General features: G+C 38.5%; 1 protein-coding gene across 2 annotated transcripts in view; it reads right to left on the bottom strand.

Moving 5' to 3' along the window:
- Positions 1-11,793: 11,793 nt before the first annotated feature.
- TBC1D15 (TBC1 domain family member 15) overlaps positions 11,794-15,188 on the bottom strand; it is a 69,579-nt gene continuing 66,184 nt past the window's right edge. Inside the window, exons 17-18 of one of the 2 annotated variants that reach the window (XM_007448771.1) lie at positions 14,945-15,031; positions 11,794-13,119 (exon numbers count right to left, since the gene is read on the bottom strand). In XM_007448771.1, coding sequence (XP_007448833.1) covers positions 12,898-13,119; positions 14,945-15,031 — 309 coding nt within the window. In that variant the 3' untranslated portion in view covers positions 11,794-12,897. The remainder of the gene's footprint in view (positions 13,120-14,944; positions 15,032-15,188) is intronic. The other variant, XM_007448772.1, reaches the window with a different exon arrangement.

Raw genomic sequence — 15,188 nt, forward strand, 5'->3', positions numbered from 1 at the left:
GGGGGTGGAGCGGGAGGGAGCGGAGCGAGGACCTATTACTTCTGAAATAGGTGAATTCCCATATAAGAAACAGACTAAATTATCAAGCTTTCATGTTGTAAATAGTAGTATTTCCACTATTTCTGAAGAAGGAATACGTTTCAGGAAAAAAACAGGAATTTTAGGGACAGTGAATTTGAGTTGACTGCAGTACTATCAAGTGACTTTAAATAGCATGCAATTATAAATGTGAGACTCGAATTTGGGAAATATATTAGAGCTGGGAACAGAAATTTGAGAGTAATTCAGCGATGTTTGCTGATGCAGGACATGAACTCTCCAAATAAAAGAATATATAGAGAGAAAAACCCTCTCTAGCGAGATTGGAACCCTTTTGCACTATTGAGGGAAACATAAAATGGTACAGCCACTGTGGAAAACAGTAAAGCGCCTTCTCAAAAAAGTAAAAGCATGGGGATTCCCTGGTGGTGCAGTGGTTAAGAATCCACCTGCCAATGCAGGGGACATGGGTTCGAGCCCTGGTCCAGGAAGATCCCACATGCCGCAGAGCAACTAAGCCTGTGCGCTACAACTACTGAGCCTGCACTCTAGAGCCCCCCCAGCCACAACTACTGAAGCCTGTGCGCCTAGAGCCTGTGCTCTGCAACAAGAGAAGCCACCACAATGAAAAGCCCTCGCAAGACAACGAAGAGTAGCCCCCCCCATTCGCCACAACTAGAGAAAGCCTGCGCACAGCAACGAAGACCCCATGCAGCCAATAAATAAATTAATCTATTTTAAAAAAAAGTAAAAGCAGAATTACTGTACGATTTAGCAATCCCACTTCTGAAAGAACTGAAAGCAGGGACTCAAAGAGATATTTCTGCACCCATGTTAATAGCATTGTTATTCACAAGAGCTAAAAGGCTGAAGCAACACAAGTGTCTATCAATGAATGAAGGGATAAACAAAACATGGTATATACATACAATGGAATGTTATTCAGCCATAAAGTGGAAGGAGATTCTGACAAATGTTGTAACATGGATGAACCTTGAGGACATTATGCTAAGTGAAATAAGTCAGTCACAAAAAGACAAATACTGTATGATTCCACTTATATGAAGTATCTAGAGTAGTTGAACTCACAAGCAAAATGGAGCTTGCCAGGGTCTGGGGGGAGCGGAAAATAGGGTACAGAGTTTTTTTTGTAAGATAAAAAGTTCTGGAGGTTGGTTGCACAACAATGTGAATGTACGTAACACCACTGAACCATGAACTTAAAATTGGTAAAGAAGGTAAATTTTATGTTATGTGCACTTTACCACAATCTAAATTTTTTAAAATAATAAACATATAAATAGAGAACCCAGGAACTAAACCATGAAAGATGCTCACAATTAAAGGTAGTATGAAAAAGAGAAGTCATCAAAGTAAAAAGATGATTAAAGGAGGTGAAACATAGAAAGGAGATAAGATAAAACTTGTGGTCAACGGTTTCAACTAGAACAGAGAAGAGGAAAAGAATGAGAACTACCACTAGATTTGGTGATGAAACTGTCACTGGTGACCTTAAAGAGCGCAATTTTAACAAGAGAGAGGAAATAAAACCCAGATTACAGGAGTTAAAGGGTGTGGGTGCCGAAGTGTAGGCAATAGGTCTAGATCATTTGTATGAGATTTTAAAGGACTCTTTCTGAGTGTAGATTTCACTGTTTTTGCTTCCTCCAGAAATCCTACTAAAGCAACAGTAAAAGACTTCCTTTCCTTTCTAAGGCACAGAAGAGTAGCATAAATTGGAGAAACAACAGCAACAAAAAATTGAAAGCTTAAAAGGAGACGAACAAATGATCGAAGACTTTGCAGACATGAGAAAGCTGAACGTGAAGCTATCAATGAAGACAGAGAAGCAACTCAGTTAACACTGTCGAATCCCCTAAAGGATTAAATACCTCTAGAAGTGGAGGTAAATGGAGGAGACTGAAAAAGAATGGCTCAAAGACTGTTTCAGAAGCTGTGAAAAAATTTCAAGACTTAACAACAATTAGGCTAATCAAAACAGTGTGGTACTACAAGACGATCAACATACAGGTAAATGGAATAGAATTTAGAGTTTGGAAATAAACTCTTACATTTATGGTCAATTGATTTTCAACAAAAGTGCTAAGGCAATTCAATAGCGAAAGAATAACTTTGGATATCCCCATGAAAAACAATGAAGTCAGACTCCTACTGAAGCAGAGCAGGACCCTACGGTCCTTGCCCCCCACATCCTCAACCTGCCTTTTATCTGTGGAAAAACTTTAGCCAAAGTACAAGTTTAATCAGAGAAGTGAGAAAATGCAGAAACAAAGGAAAACAGTCAAAGGAGATCAAATAATAATAGTTCAGGCATTAAGCACAGTCAAGGACGTTTAGTTCCTCCTCAAGGGCTGTAGATAATATTCTGAGCCATATCCTGTGAGCTGTCTTAAAGATACTGAAACCTCCAGCAGTTGGAAGAAGTTAACTACATGATGACCAGGCTGCAGCCATGACGTAAGCTCCCTCGATTCCAAGAATTGGCCTCAAGGAAATGGGAACCAACCAACCCTGGAACTGAAGATTAACTGTACCTAAAACAATCAAGATGATGATGGTCAGACCACTGATGACCAATTTCAAGATGTCTGTCTGAGCCGACTGTGCTGTTTCTGCATGTAGCCCCTCCCTCCACCTATAACAGCTCTTCCCCACTGAGTTGGCCTTTAGACAGACGTCCATCCTACACCCCACCCCCACCCCCCAGTTGCCGGCATCCAAAATAAAGCAGTTTGCTTTCCACTGACCTTGCCTCTTTATTTTTTAAATTTTTTTACTGTCTTTTTTTTTAAAACATCTTTATTGGAGTATAATTGCTTCACAATGGTGTGTTAGTTTCTGTGAATCAGCTATGCATATACATACACCCCCATATCCCCTCCCTCTTGCGTCTCCCTCCCACCCTCCCTATCCCACCCCTCTAGGTGGACACAAAGCACCGAGCTCATCTCCCTGTGCTATGCAGCTGCTTCCCTCTAGCTATTTTACATTTGGTAGTGTATATGTCCATGCCACTCTCTCACTTCGTCCCAGCTTACCCTTCCCCCTCCCCGTGTCCTCAAGTCCATTCTCTATGTCTGCATCTTTATTCCTGGCCTGCCCCTAGGTTCTTCATAACCTTTTTTGTTTGCTTTTTGTTTTTAGATTCCATATATATGTGTTAGCATACAGCATTTGTTTTTCTCTTTCTGACTTACTTCACTCTGTATGACAGACTCTAGCTCCATGCACCTCACTACAAATAACTCAATTTTGTTTCTTTTTATGGCTGAGTAATATTCCATTGTATACATGTGCCACATCTTCTTTATCCATTCATCTGTCAATGGACACTTAGGTTGCTTCCATGTCCTGGCTATTGTAAATAGTGCTGCAATGAACATTGTGGTACATGACTCTTTTTGAATTACGGTTTTCTCAGGGTATATGCCCAGTAGTGGGATTGCTGGGTCATATGGTAGTTCTATTTTTAGTTTTTTAAGGAACCTCCATACTGTTCTCCACAGTGGCTGTATCAATTTACATTCCCACCAACAGTGCAAGAGGGTTCCCTTTTCTCCACACCCTCTCCAGCATTTATTGTTTCTAGATTTTTTGATGACGGCCATTCTGACTGGTATGAGGTGATACCTCATTGTAGCTTTGATTTGCATTTCTCTGATTAGAGATGTTGAGCATCCTTTCATGTGTTTGTTGGCAATCTGTATATCTTCTTTGGAAAATGTCTATTTAGGTCTTCTGCCCATTTTTGGATTGGGTTGTTTGTTTTCTTGATATTGAGCTGCATGAGTTGCTTGTATATTTTGGAGATTAATCCTTTGTCAGTTGCTTCATTTGCAAATATTTTCTCCCATTCTGAGGGCTGTCTTTTTGCCTTGTTTATGGTTTCCTTTGCTGTGCAAAAGCTTTTAAGTCTCATTAAGGTCCCATTTGTTTATTTTTGTTTTTATTTCCATTTCTCTAGGAGGTGGATCAAAAAGGATCTTGCTGTGATTTATGTCATAGAGTGTTCTGCCTATGTTTTCCTCTAAGAGTTTTATAGTGTCTGGCCTTACATTTAGGTCTTTAATCCATTTTGAGTTTATTTTTGTGTATGGTGTTAGGGGGTGTTCTAATTTCATTCTTTTACATATAGCTGTCCAGTTTTCCCGGCACCACTTATTGAAGACTGCCTCTTTATTGGCTTTTGAGCAGCGAGCAGTCGGCAAGCAGCCGGGCCCCGCTTTCGGTTATGCTACCTTACTTCATACACAAAAATTAACTCAAAATGGATCACTGACCTAAATTTAAGAGTTAAAACTGTAACACTCGTAAGAAAACATAGGAGTATCTTCATGACCTTGGATTAGGCAATTTTTTTCTTAGATATGATAAAAGCATAAGCAACCAAATGTAAAGTCTGATTTCATCAAAATTAAAAACTTTGTGCCTCAAAGGACATCATCAAGAAAATTAAAAGACAACCCACAGTATTGGAGAAAATATTTATAAATCACATATCTCAAAGAAGACAGTATCCAGAATATATAAGGAACTCTACCAACTCGACAGTGAAAAACCAAGTAAACCAATTTTTAAATGGACAAAGCATTTGAACAGACATTTCTCCAAAGACTACATAGACAATAAGCACATGGTAAGATGTTCAACATCATTAGTCATTAGAAAAATGCAAATCAAACACAAAAAGAGATACCACTTTATAAACCACTAGGATGGCTAAGATAAAAAAGACAGACAAGTACTGGAAGGAAGTGGAAAAATTGCAAACTTCATACATTGTTGGCAGGATTGAAAAATGATACAGCCACTTTGTTTGGTAGTCCTTCAACATGTTAACTATCAAGTTACCATATGACCCAGCAATCTTACTCCTAAATGTATGTTACTACGGTGTGGTCACTTTGGAAAAATGTTTGGCATTTCCTCAAAAAGTTAACCCTAGAGTTACCATGACTCAGCAATTTTACTCTTCAGTATACACCTAAAATGAAAACATGTCCACACAAAAACTTGTATGTAAATGTTCACAGCATTCATAATAACCAAAAAAACAAAATTCCTAGTAATTCAAATATCAACTACTGAAAAGACAAAACAAAACATGGTATGTCCATAAATGGTAATATAAAGGAAGTACTGAAATGTCTTAGGACATAAATGAACCTTAAAAACAACATACTAAGTGAAAGAAGCCAGTCACAAAAGACCACATATTGTATGATTCCATTTATATAAAATGTCTAGAAGAGGCAAAAAGAAACAAGAAAAGGGATGGGGAAGAGGAGAGACAGACAGACAGAAAGTAGATTAGTGGTTGCCAGAGGCTGGAGGGAGTCGGGAGGTAGGAATGACTACTACCGCGTACAGTTTGTTCTGACGGTGATGAAAATATTCTAAAATTAGATATTGGAATAGTTGCACAACTCTGTGAATATATTAAAAACCAGTGAACTGCACACTTGAAGAGTGAATTTTATGGCACATAAATTATATCCTAATGAAACTGTTATTTTTTTTAAAGGCAGTTAAAACCCCATATTCCCTTCTATTCTACATAGCCAAGCCACTTCCCCTCCTGCCCCCAGGTAGATGAATGGAGCTTATTCTCTGGGAACGGTAAAACAGAAGGCCTCTGGTTTGAAGGGCACTAGACGTGGTTGAGAATAGTATCACCCTGAAAGGAAAGTGATAAAATGAATGTATGCCCTGGATACTGAGACTCAAACCACAGGAGGCTGAGAACCAGGCATTTACCCTGCAGCCAGGTAGTGGGAAAAGCTTGGAGACTCTGACCAGGAAAACAGGAAAAACCTAAAAATACATTAAGAGCTCTGAACAAAATGGAGCAATCAGATTACCCTATGGTAAAGCTCCCGTAGTTGACAAGCCCCAATTTAAACATTTGGTAGATTGGATTAGTAACAATTATATATAAAATCAGCCAAAAAAAAAAAACCTAAAAAAACAAAAACAAAAAACCTTAATAAGAATTAACCCCCAAAGAAAAATGAAAGGGCCAAAGAAAGACATGTCTCAGCTAAGAACTGTACTGCCCTAACCAATATTATATCAACTATATGGAAGATGGAATAATAAAGAAGGGTATACTGTGGGAACTGAGGGGAGGGGGAAGAACGCTAAGTGTCCATCTTTGAAGACAGGGAGTCAATGGATAATTCCTCAAACTGGAAATTAAAGTAGGAGCAATACAAGCATATCACAGCATTGAGAGATACAGAAATAAACACCAAAAGAATCAGCTGAAAGTTGAAAGTCTTGCCACTGGGAGGAGGAACTGGAGGGTAGGGAAAAGGAAGAAAAATTCTCGTAACAACAAATCTTGTGGAAACCATGTGCATGTGTGATGTTGATGACAAAAATTAAAACTTTTAAAAATAAACTATACTGCAGAGAAATAGGGCATTGGTTTTGATAAACCTGAGTTTAAATCTTAGCTCTGCCACTTACCTAGCTGTGTTTGAGGACATGTTATGTCACATTTCTCAGCCTTCATTTCTGTAATACAGGGCAATAATACCTACATTTTTTTTTCTTTATAAATTTATTTATTTAGTTTTGGCTGCGTTGGGTCTTTGTTGCTGCACGGGCTTTCTCCAGTTGCAGCGAGCAGGGGCTACTCTTCATTGCGGTGCGTGGGCTTCTCATTGCAGTTGCTTCTCTTGTTGCGGAGCTCAGGCTCTAGGTGCGCGGGCTTCAGCAGTTGTGGCTCGTGGGCTCTAGAGCGCAGGCTCAGTAGTTGTGGCACACGGACTTAGCTGCTCCGCGGCATGTAGGATCTTCCCGGACCAGGGCTCGAACCCGTGTCCCCTGTTTTGGCAGGCGGATCCTCAACCACTGTGCCACCAGGGAATTCTCAATACCTACATCTTATAGAGCTATTATGCCGATTAAACTGGATGTGTATAAAGTGCTTATCACAGTGTCTGGCAGATATTAAATGCTCAGAGTGTTAGTTATCTCCCTATCCTTCACTGATTCTGAAGCCAGAGTGATATAAACAGGGGAACTGGTTTGGAATCTTTGGCAGAAATTAAGGAGATACGTATACCTAGGTTTTGATGAAGTGACTGTCCTTATAGTCCATGATAACCAGGCAGCCAACAGTCATAAGAAGAGCCTACAGAATTGGCTTGGACCAAGCAGTTACAGAGCCCAAGAGTCAGAAAGTAGGAAAGTATAAAGTGAGATATTGCCAGATAAGGAGACCTTCAAACACAAGATCTTACCGATGAAGAGGGCCATGTGATCGTGAATAGCCACGCTGATAAACAGCTGACAGATGAGACAAGGCCCACGAAATTAAGGAAGTTTTACGTTAAGGACATCAATGAGTCCTCAACGTAGGTATCTGTCCTACTGAAGACAGTTGTAAAAACAAGAGAGAAATAATATAAGCCAGTCCTTAAACCACCTGGAAAATGGAAGTAGATCCTAGGAGGCTGAAGACTTCTAGGAAAAAGGTATGGAAAAGGTGATATAAATAAACAAAGGAGTATCCATGGTACACAATTAGGTCAGACCAATCTTTCCACTCCTATCATCTTCCCCCACTACACACACATACTTCCATTTGTAGGCAAAAGATGAGAGACCCCGAGGACTTCTTACTCTTCCCTCCCTCCCTCCCTCACCACTCACCCTCACCACCCTGGCCAAATAAAAATCCAACTGGGAATAAAATGTCATCAAAGGAAAGCTAAGCTTCAGAGATGTAAAGAAATGTGTTTGAGGGGAAGGATAAAAGGAAATAAACTGAAAGTAAGATAGAATTCTCCTGGTCATTCCCCAAGGTGAACGGAGAAGGCAGGTGAAGTTATTAAAGGATAGATAGGGGATGTGAGAGTATGCAGATATTTGGAAAAAAATCAATAGTGATTACTTTGAGATTGGGAATCAACAAAAAGTCTGATCTCTTTGCCTTAAGTAGCTTGTCTTTTTGGTTTTAAGCCATCATTCCAGCCTATCAAGTTTGTGTCACAAGCAAATTTGATATGTATGCCTTCTACGCTTAAACTACATTGAATAGGAAAAGAGAAAAGGCTGAACTTTATAGCACAAAACCAACCTAACAATCAGTTTGGTTGGATTTTTTTTCCCATTGACATTTGACTCCTAGAGCTTACAGGGTACATTTTAGGTTCTTTGGCAGGAATTGTTCACTATTACTACCATCCACTCCTAATTCCTCCAACCTAACCACATGAATACCATACCAAAATAAATTTATGCCATAGCTAAAGTATTTTCTTGATTTGGTAGTATACTATCAATAAAAGGAAATGAAATGAGCCTGCCATGACTAACTTTTAAGAAACTCAAGCAGGCTTCTACATAACAGCATTTTCTTTTCAACATATTCACAAAGCAACGTCACGTACATAGTTAACGAAGTTGTCATCTATCCTGTTACTTTAAGTATCTACAAATGAATTAAAAAAAAAAAGGTAGCAGTATGGGGAAAAAAGCCTTAGGCTCACCTGAGACCTTAGAAGATCCCACTCTTTGAATGAGAAGTCTTCATAAAATTGATTATGCCATGATAGTCAGAGTGAGGGATGAGCCTGTGCTCACATGAAGAAAATCTCCAAACTATATCAACTCAAGTGGCCTCCACCACTTCAGCTCGTACTACAGCAGATGAAAATGAGCCTGCAACACCCATGGAAAAGAGATATACAATTTGGCCATACAACATCTAAAGCAATCTAAAAACAGCTCTAGTTTTTTTTTAAAGCAGTCTACTAACCCATTGGGTCTGGTACCTCCAGACAAGTGTGGTGCTGGAAATACCTATTATTGACTGTTACAGCAAAAGCCCATTTCTGAAGTTAATAGTCTTCTCAATTAAAAAAAGCTGAAAGAGAACTGGACTGCTCATTGATCACAGCTAAGCTTACTGGAATTTGTTCTCTTCACTCTGTCTACTTTTTCACATAGAGAGAGATGTGAGGAACAGTATACCACAGAGACATTTGAGGAGAAACATATTTAACAGCTGACCTATTATTCTAACATTTCAATTCTAACTTTAGGGATTGAACTACATTAGGCAAATATGATATTTTTGATTCCAGATAGCTCTTGAAGAAGAGACTTAGATTACAATCAGTTTTTCTTTACAGTGACTTTGTTAACAATGTAGTTTCCCATGGGCTAAAAGAGTGCTTTTGGATATCCCAAAAGTTATAGAAGTATGTCCAATCGCACTGCCCTACGCCACCCCACCTTTGCATCTAAGGATGACACACTGTTTTTCCCTAAGTCAAGAGAGATAACCTGAAAAATAGGAGTCTATTTATAAAACAGTGAGAAAAATACTTGCAATCAGAGCAATACTCAAAAATCTACAACTTAAAACTCGCATATTATAAGGACCCAAAGGGAGATTAGGCCAAATACATTATATCATTCAAATGGCAGTATTCACATCGAACGTACAAATAAGTACAGATGTTTAGTACTGGATAATCACATTAGATACTGATGGAAACCTTTCAGATTCATCTCAAATTTAATCCTGTTTCATGTTCAGAAATAAAGTGACACTGAAAGTTTGTCTTCAAAATGTAAGAAAGGGGTTTCCCTGGTGGCGCAGTGGTTGGGAGTCCGCCTGCCGATGCAGGGGACGTGGGTTCGTGCCCCGGTCCGGGAAGATCCCACAAGCCGCGGAGCGGCTGAGCCCGTGAGCCATGGCCGCTGGGCCTGCGCATCCGGAGCCTGTGCTCCGCAACGGGAGGGGCCACAGCAGTGAGAGGCCCGCGTACTGCAAAAAAAAAAAAAAAAATGTAAGAACGGAGGGTGAACCTATGGGCTAAGATGACTGTCATCACTTTTTACTAAAAATGGTGACCAGAACGAGGGCAAATTCCACCTGAGAAAAATCAAGGAACTACTTTCTAACAACTTAAGGACTTGCCTACCTGACCATAAGTCAAAATGTTAAACTATAAAATACACTACATAATGCCAGTTCTCTAACTTCAGGGAGGCTCAGGAACCACATGGAAGCCTGTTAAAATGCAGATTCCTTAACCTCACTTCCAAAGATTCTTATTCTGTAGCTCTGAAGTAGAGCCTGGACATGTATTTTGACAATACAGACCAAGAATTTGGAAATGAGCACTCTAAACATATTTTAATTAATGGAGGTTCAGCACATAAAATCATTAGCGTGGGTCAAATTACGTCATTATCCTCACATTATACAATTTATAACAATGGTTTTCAACTTTGGGGGAAAATCAGAGAACCTTTTGAGAAACTATATGACCTTTCCACCAAAATATGCACGTATACACACAAGATTTCAAATACAATAAGAGGTTCATGCATCTTCTGAAACCCCAAGTAAAGAAATGCAAACTGGAATGATGTTACCTATTACATAGTTACACACACAGTCAAGTGAAATTCTAGGTTCTTCAGTAAACATTTTGGGTTACTTTATACAAAGTATCTTTGATAATGGGCATAATTACATCAATTTCCCATAAGAATTAGTTGGCATCCATAAAAACCTTTGGAAAGGTCAGGTTCAGCAAGAATCACTATCATTCTCAAAAAGTTGTTTTCCTTACTCAAAAAAGCTTTAGTCATCACCAAGTTTCTAGCATTATAAAGAGGTGAAGAATCCTCGGCACATGAAACAATCAAAACAGGAATGATCTCCAACGCAAAAAGGTTTCCCAAAGACTCCTATCAGAACTGTAAATACGTTTTACAGCTAAATTACTTGAATTTTAACTTTAAATATCATATAATATAGCACACAATATTTTACATGTTATCAGCATGGACAGAGCATCTTGTGAAAACTGAAACAAATCTTTAAAAAGTTAAACTAAGACATTTACCAGAACTATCTATTTTAGCAATATCAAACAGCTCAAGTTCACATGGTATTTGCTAACTGGATTTTGAGGACTCTAATCAAGTAAGACTTTACTTAGCACTACATTAGTATCATTTCCATAAAAAAAATGGGCTAAAGAGAAATTCAGACTGTTTAGTAAAAATGTTTTTAACAAGTAGCTTTAAAATAATAGAACTTGACAAAAGTTCAACTTACTAAATGTATTAAGATTTTTTAAAACTCTGAAGTAGATATTATATTACATAGTAGAAAAAAACTCCCCAAAAGCCCCTGTCCTGGAAGAACAAGAAGGACATCAAGATGTTCTCAGCAATTTCCTCAACAGCAGGAAATGAAAGGCTGGAGATGCCAAGGCTTTGATCAGTTTACTTTTTTTTTTCTCTGAATAGGCTTACTCATTATTAACTGATGAAAGATAACACACATATGATATTAAAAACTAAAAATCTAATGGTTCTACTATCATGACTGTCAGTTAATGCTCAAGTAAGAAAAAAGTTCTTTTGGTTCCCTAGCTCTCTGGGGGGGAAAAAAAAATCTACCTACTGGACCATTTTAGAACTGTGTAGCTTTTACTTTACATTATTAACATCAATTGTAGGAAGCTGATTTACTGATTCAGATAATTACAACCTCCAAGGCAACACTATGCCCAATTTCATGCTAATGAAAAGTTTCTTTAGTTCTATAAACGGTCATGTTTCTTGCTTATTTCCACAACTCATTCAAATGATTGTTTCTATCGCATAAAAATATAAGATGCACTGGGGCCCATCTTGGACTTTTTTCTTCTGATGAAAAACTAGCAGATTATTTGTAATTTAACTGAAAACACTACTTCAACTTCAAATTTATTTTAATGATATGTACAGAACTTAACAAATTACAATTAAAATGGAATCAGTTATGTTAATTACACATAACTTAATATCATGCAACACTGCATGGTAAAAACAACAGCTTCATTCATATACAAAAAAGTATTATTTTGAGACTTGTGATAGTATATTGAAATTTTTGACATGAGCTTTTTGTAAAGAGTATTTCATAAAAATTTAAAGACCTGATTAATCAGTTAATACATTATTAGGAAAGATAGTAAACATTACTAGTAAAGTGAGACTACAAGCAATTAACTTGAAAATTATACCAGATACAGGGTTGGATGTAGTCTCGTGAAATAAATGTTTGGTTAAGAAAATAGTTTTGAAAAAGATCTCATATTGAAGCTATGTATTAACTTTGTGAAATCAGGTTATATAAATCAATAGTCAAGTTTATTCAGTTAAAGAAAATATGCCTATCCTTTCTTATACTCATAAATAAGTACTTATACAGTCTTTATATACAAGTGAAGAAAAATTCAATGTAAAAATATACTGCCAATCCACTTCTTATGGTTGAAATAGCTCTTTATCTACACATTAAACTGCATTGATGAAAATGTCCAATTTATATCACATTCAACCAGCATAAATATTTAAGCTGTACTGTTGTAAACAAAAGAGAAAAACAAATTCTTTTATTTCGTCACTGGGTAACAATCTGCTTCTCAACTTAGAATGCTATAGAAAGGCTCAACATTTAATCAAATCCAAACCCACTGAACTTGGAGTAAACAAAGTGAATGTTTTCAAAGTGCATAATTTCCAACTCATCCACTTGTAATATTTATCCAATTCCAGTTCATCAGCGAGAAAATAAAACGTACTTAGCTATAAAAATACTAAGGAATGTTACTGAAAAGGAAAGGCTATTTGGTAAAAGTAACTACAAAAATAATTAGTTTAAATCTTCATAAAGCTTTAATGCAAGAACATCAGTACACTTCTTTCCATAAACCTTAAAGCATGATCAATACCAAGATTTTAAATTTCCACCTTTCCAGTACTTGAAAAGAAGTTGCAATGAAGTGTCTCTTCAAAAAGCAAGAAGAATGATCATGCAGGTGTTACTCTGCTGACATTTGGGGACATGGATATCTCTACTGGGTTGTCATCTCTGGCTCCACTGGCAGCAAGTACAGGCAAGGAGTTACTCTGAAATGCAGATGTCGGACTACTAGTCATGCCAACATTTGCATCTTCACCATTGTCTGAATCTGGTGTTGTAACTTCACTGTCCTGAAGCCCCAGGATCTCACAAACTGCTTGTGGCAACTCCTGAATAAGAAAAATCAAATATAAAATCACCATTCACCATAGAGGAAAAGTAATCACAAATTAACACTTCTATTTAATACTACATCTAAGCACTTGCTTTAACAGTGTAATTGTTATGCACCCTCGCAAACCATCCTTCTCCACTCCAAATGAAACCCTAACCACGCTTTTTAATAAGTGGTTCTCTGACCTTCTTATTCTGAATTAGCCACTCCCCACCCCATCCCATCACTCCCACAAGCATATTGTTTTCTAATATTTTGCATTTATTTCATTCTCCTTATTGACACCATCTTTCTCCCTCAATACACAGAAGTTCCTTAAACATAAGAAGTATCTCACTGACAGGCTTTTTGGTTTTTTTTTTTACTTTATTTTGGCTGCGTTGGGTCTTCATTGCCGCACACGGGCTTTCTCTACTTGTGTCGAGCGGGGGCTACTCTTCGTTGCAGTGCATGGGTTTCTCATTGTGGTGGCTTCTCTTGTTGCGGAGCACGGGCTCTAGGCGCACAGGCTTCAGTAGTTGTGGCTCACGGGCTCTAGAGCACAGGCTCACGGTTGTGGCACATGGGCTTAGTTGCTCCGCGGCATGTGGGATCTTCCCGGACCAGGGCTCGAACCCGTGTCCGCTGCACTGGCAGGCGGATTCTTAACCGCTGCGCCACCAGGGAAGCCCTCACTGGCAGGTTTTGAACAGAACAGCTATCAAATAACTGTGTGTAAAACTGAACCAAAATAAATATTTGGAACCATGATCAAATGACACGAAGACCAAATAAGAATTCTCGTAAAAAATATGAAAACCAAAATACATCAAAAGTCTAATACTTTGGTTTAAATTCAGAACATAACACATCAACTTTGCCTTGTTTTTAGAGATTAATAAGAGTTTGACTGATACAAATGTAATGACATAGACCAAATACTTTTCATTTAATTATTTCTGATTAGCATCTGCCTTTACTTAAAGATACTACATATTTAATATGAGGTCCTATTCTGTGTTCTTTGATTAGGTAATTTATCAATGCTTCTGCAGCCTCTTTATTGTTTTCATTACTTTTGTTATTTTGCCTTATTATTATATGTTTCCTATCTAGCATAATTAACCAATTGTTTTCAGTTAAGTGCTGTAAATTTATAATGGTAAACAAATGCTAGCCAATGCTTTGTGTCTGCCTTCAACTTGCTGCCAATTTTACTTCTGAAAGGAAAAATTCTTTCTTGACCTCAATCCACCAAAAACATACGAACAGGGCTTCCCTGGTGGCGCAGTGGTTGAGAGTCTGCCTGCCAATGCGGGGGACACGGGTTCGGGCCCTGGTCTGGGAAGATCCCACATGCCGCAGAGCAACTGGGCCCGTGAGCCACAATTACTGAGTCTGCATGTCTGGATCCTGTACTCCGCAACGGGAGAGGCCGCGACAGTGAGAGGCCCGTGCACCGCGATGAAGAGTGGCCCCCGGGCTTCCCTGGTGGCGCAGTTGTTGGGGGTCCGCCTGCCGATGCAGGGGACGTGGGTTCGTGCCCCGGTCCGGGAGGATCCCGCATGCCGCGGAGCGGCTGGGCCCGTGGGCCATGGCCGCTGGGCCTGCGCGTCCAGAGCCTGTGCTCCGCAACGGGAGAGGCCGCGGCAGAGAGAGGCCCACGTACCGCAAAAAAAAGAAAAAAAAAAGAGTGGCCCCGGCTTGCCGCAACTGGAGAAAGCCCTCGTACAGAAGCGAAGACCCAACACAGCCATAAATAAATAAAATTTAAAAAACAAACAAACAAAAAAAAACCATACAAACAAAAAAATCTTACAATTACTTAAAACACTGTATACCTTGCATTTTACCATCTGTAGAGAAATTGCTTCTGCCTTGCATAGTACATCTTCCACATCAATTTTCATGGACAATTCATTGATATGCTAAAATAAATCAATAAAATAAAATAGCTGAAACTGAAACACTATTATATTCTACTATACAACTTATTACCAGCTATATTACACTGTAGATGAAATCCTTAAAATAAAAACACCCTCATACTACAAGTAAACAGGAAATTTAATGTATCTTTCATTA

The sequence above is a fragment of the Lipotes vexillifer genome, unplaced genomic scaffold (assembly GCF_000442215.2).
Source record: "Lipotes vexillifer unplaced genomic scaffold, Lipotes_vexillifer_v1.1 scaffold329, whole genome shotgun sequence".
NCBI classification, from domain to species: Eukaryota; Metazoa; Chordata; class Mammalia; order Artiodactyla; family Lipotidae; genus Lipotes; species Lipotes vexillifer.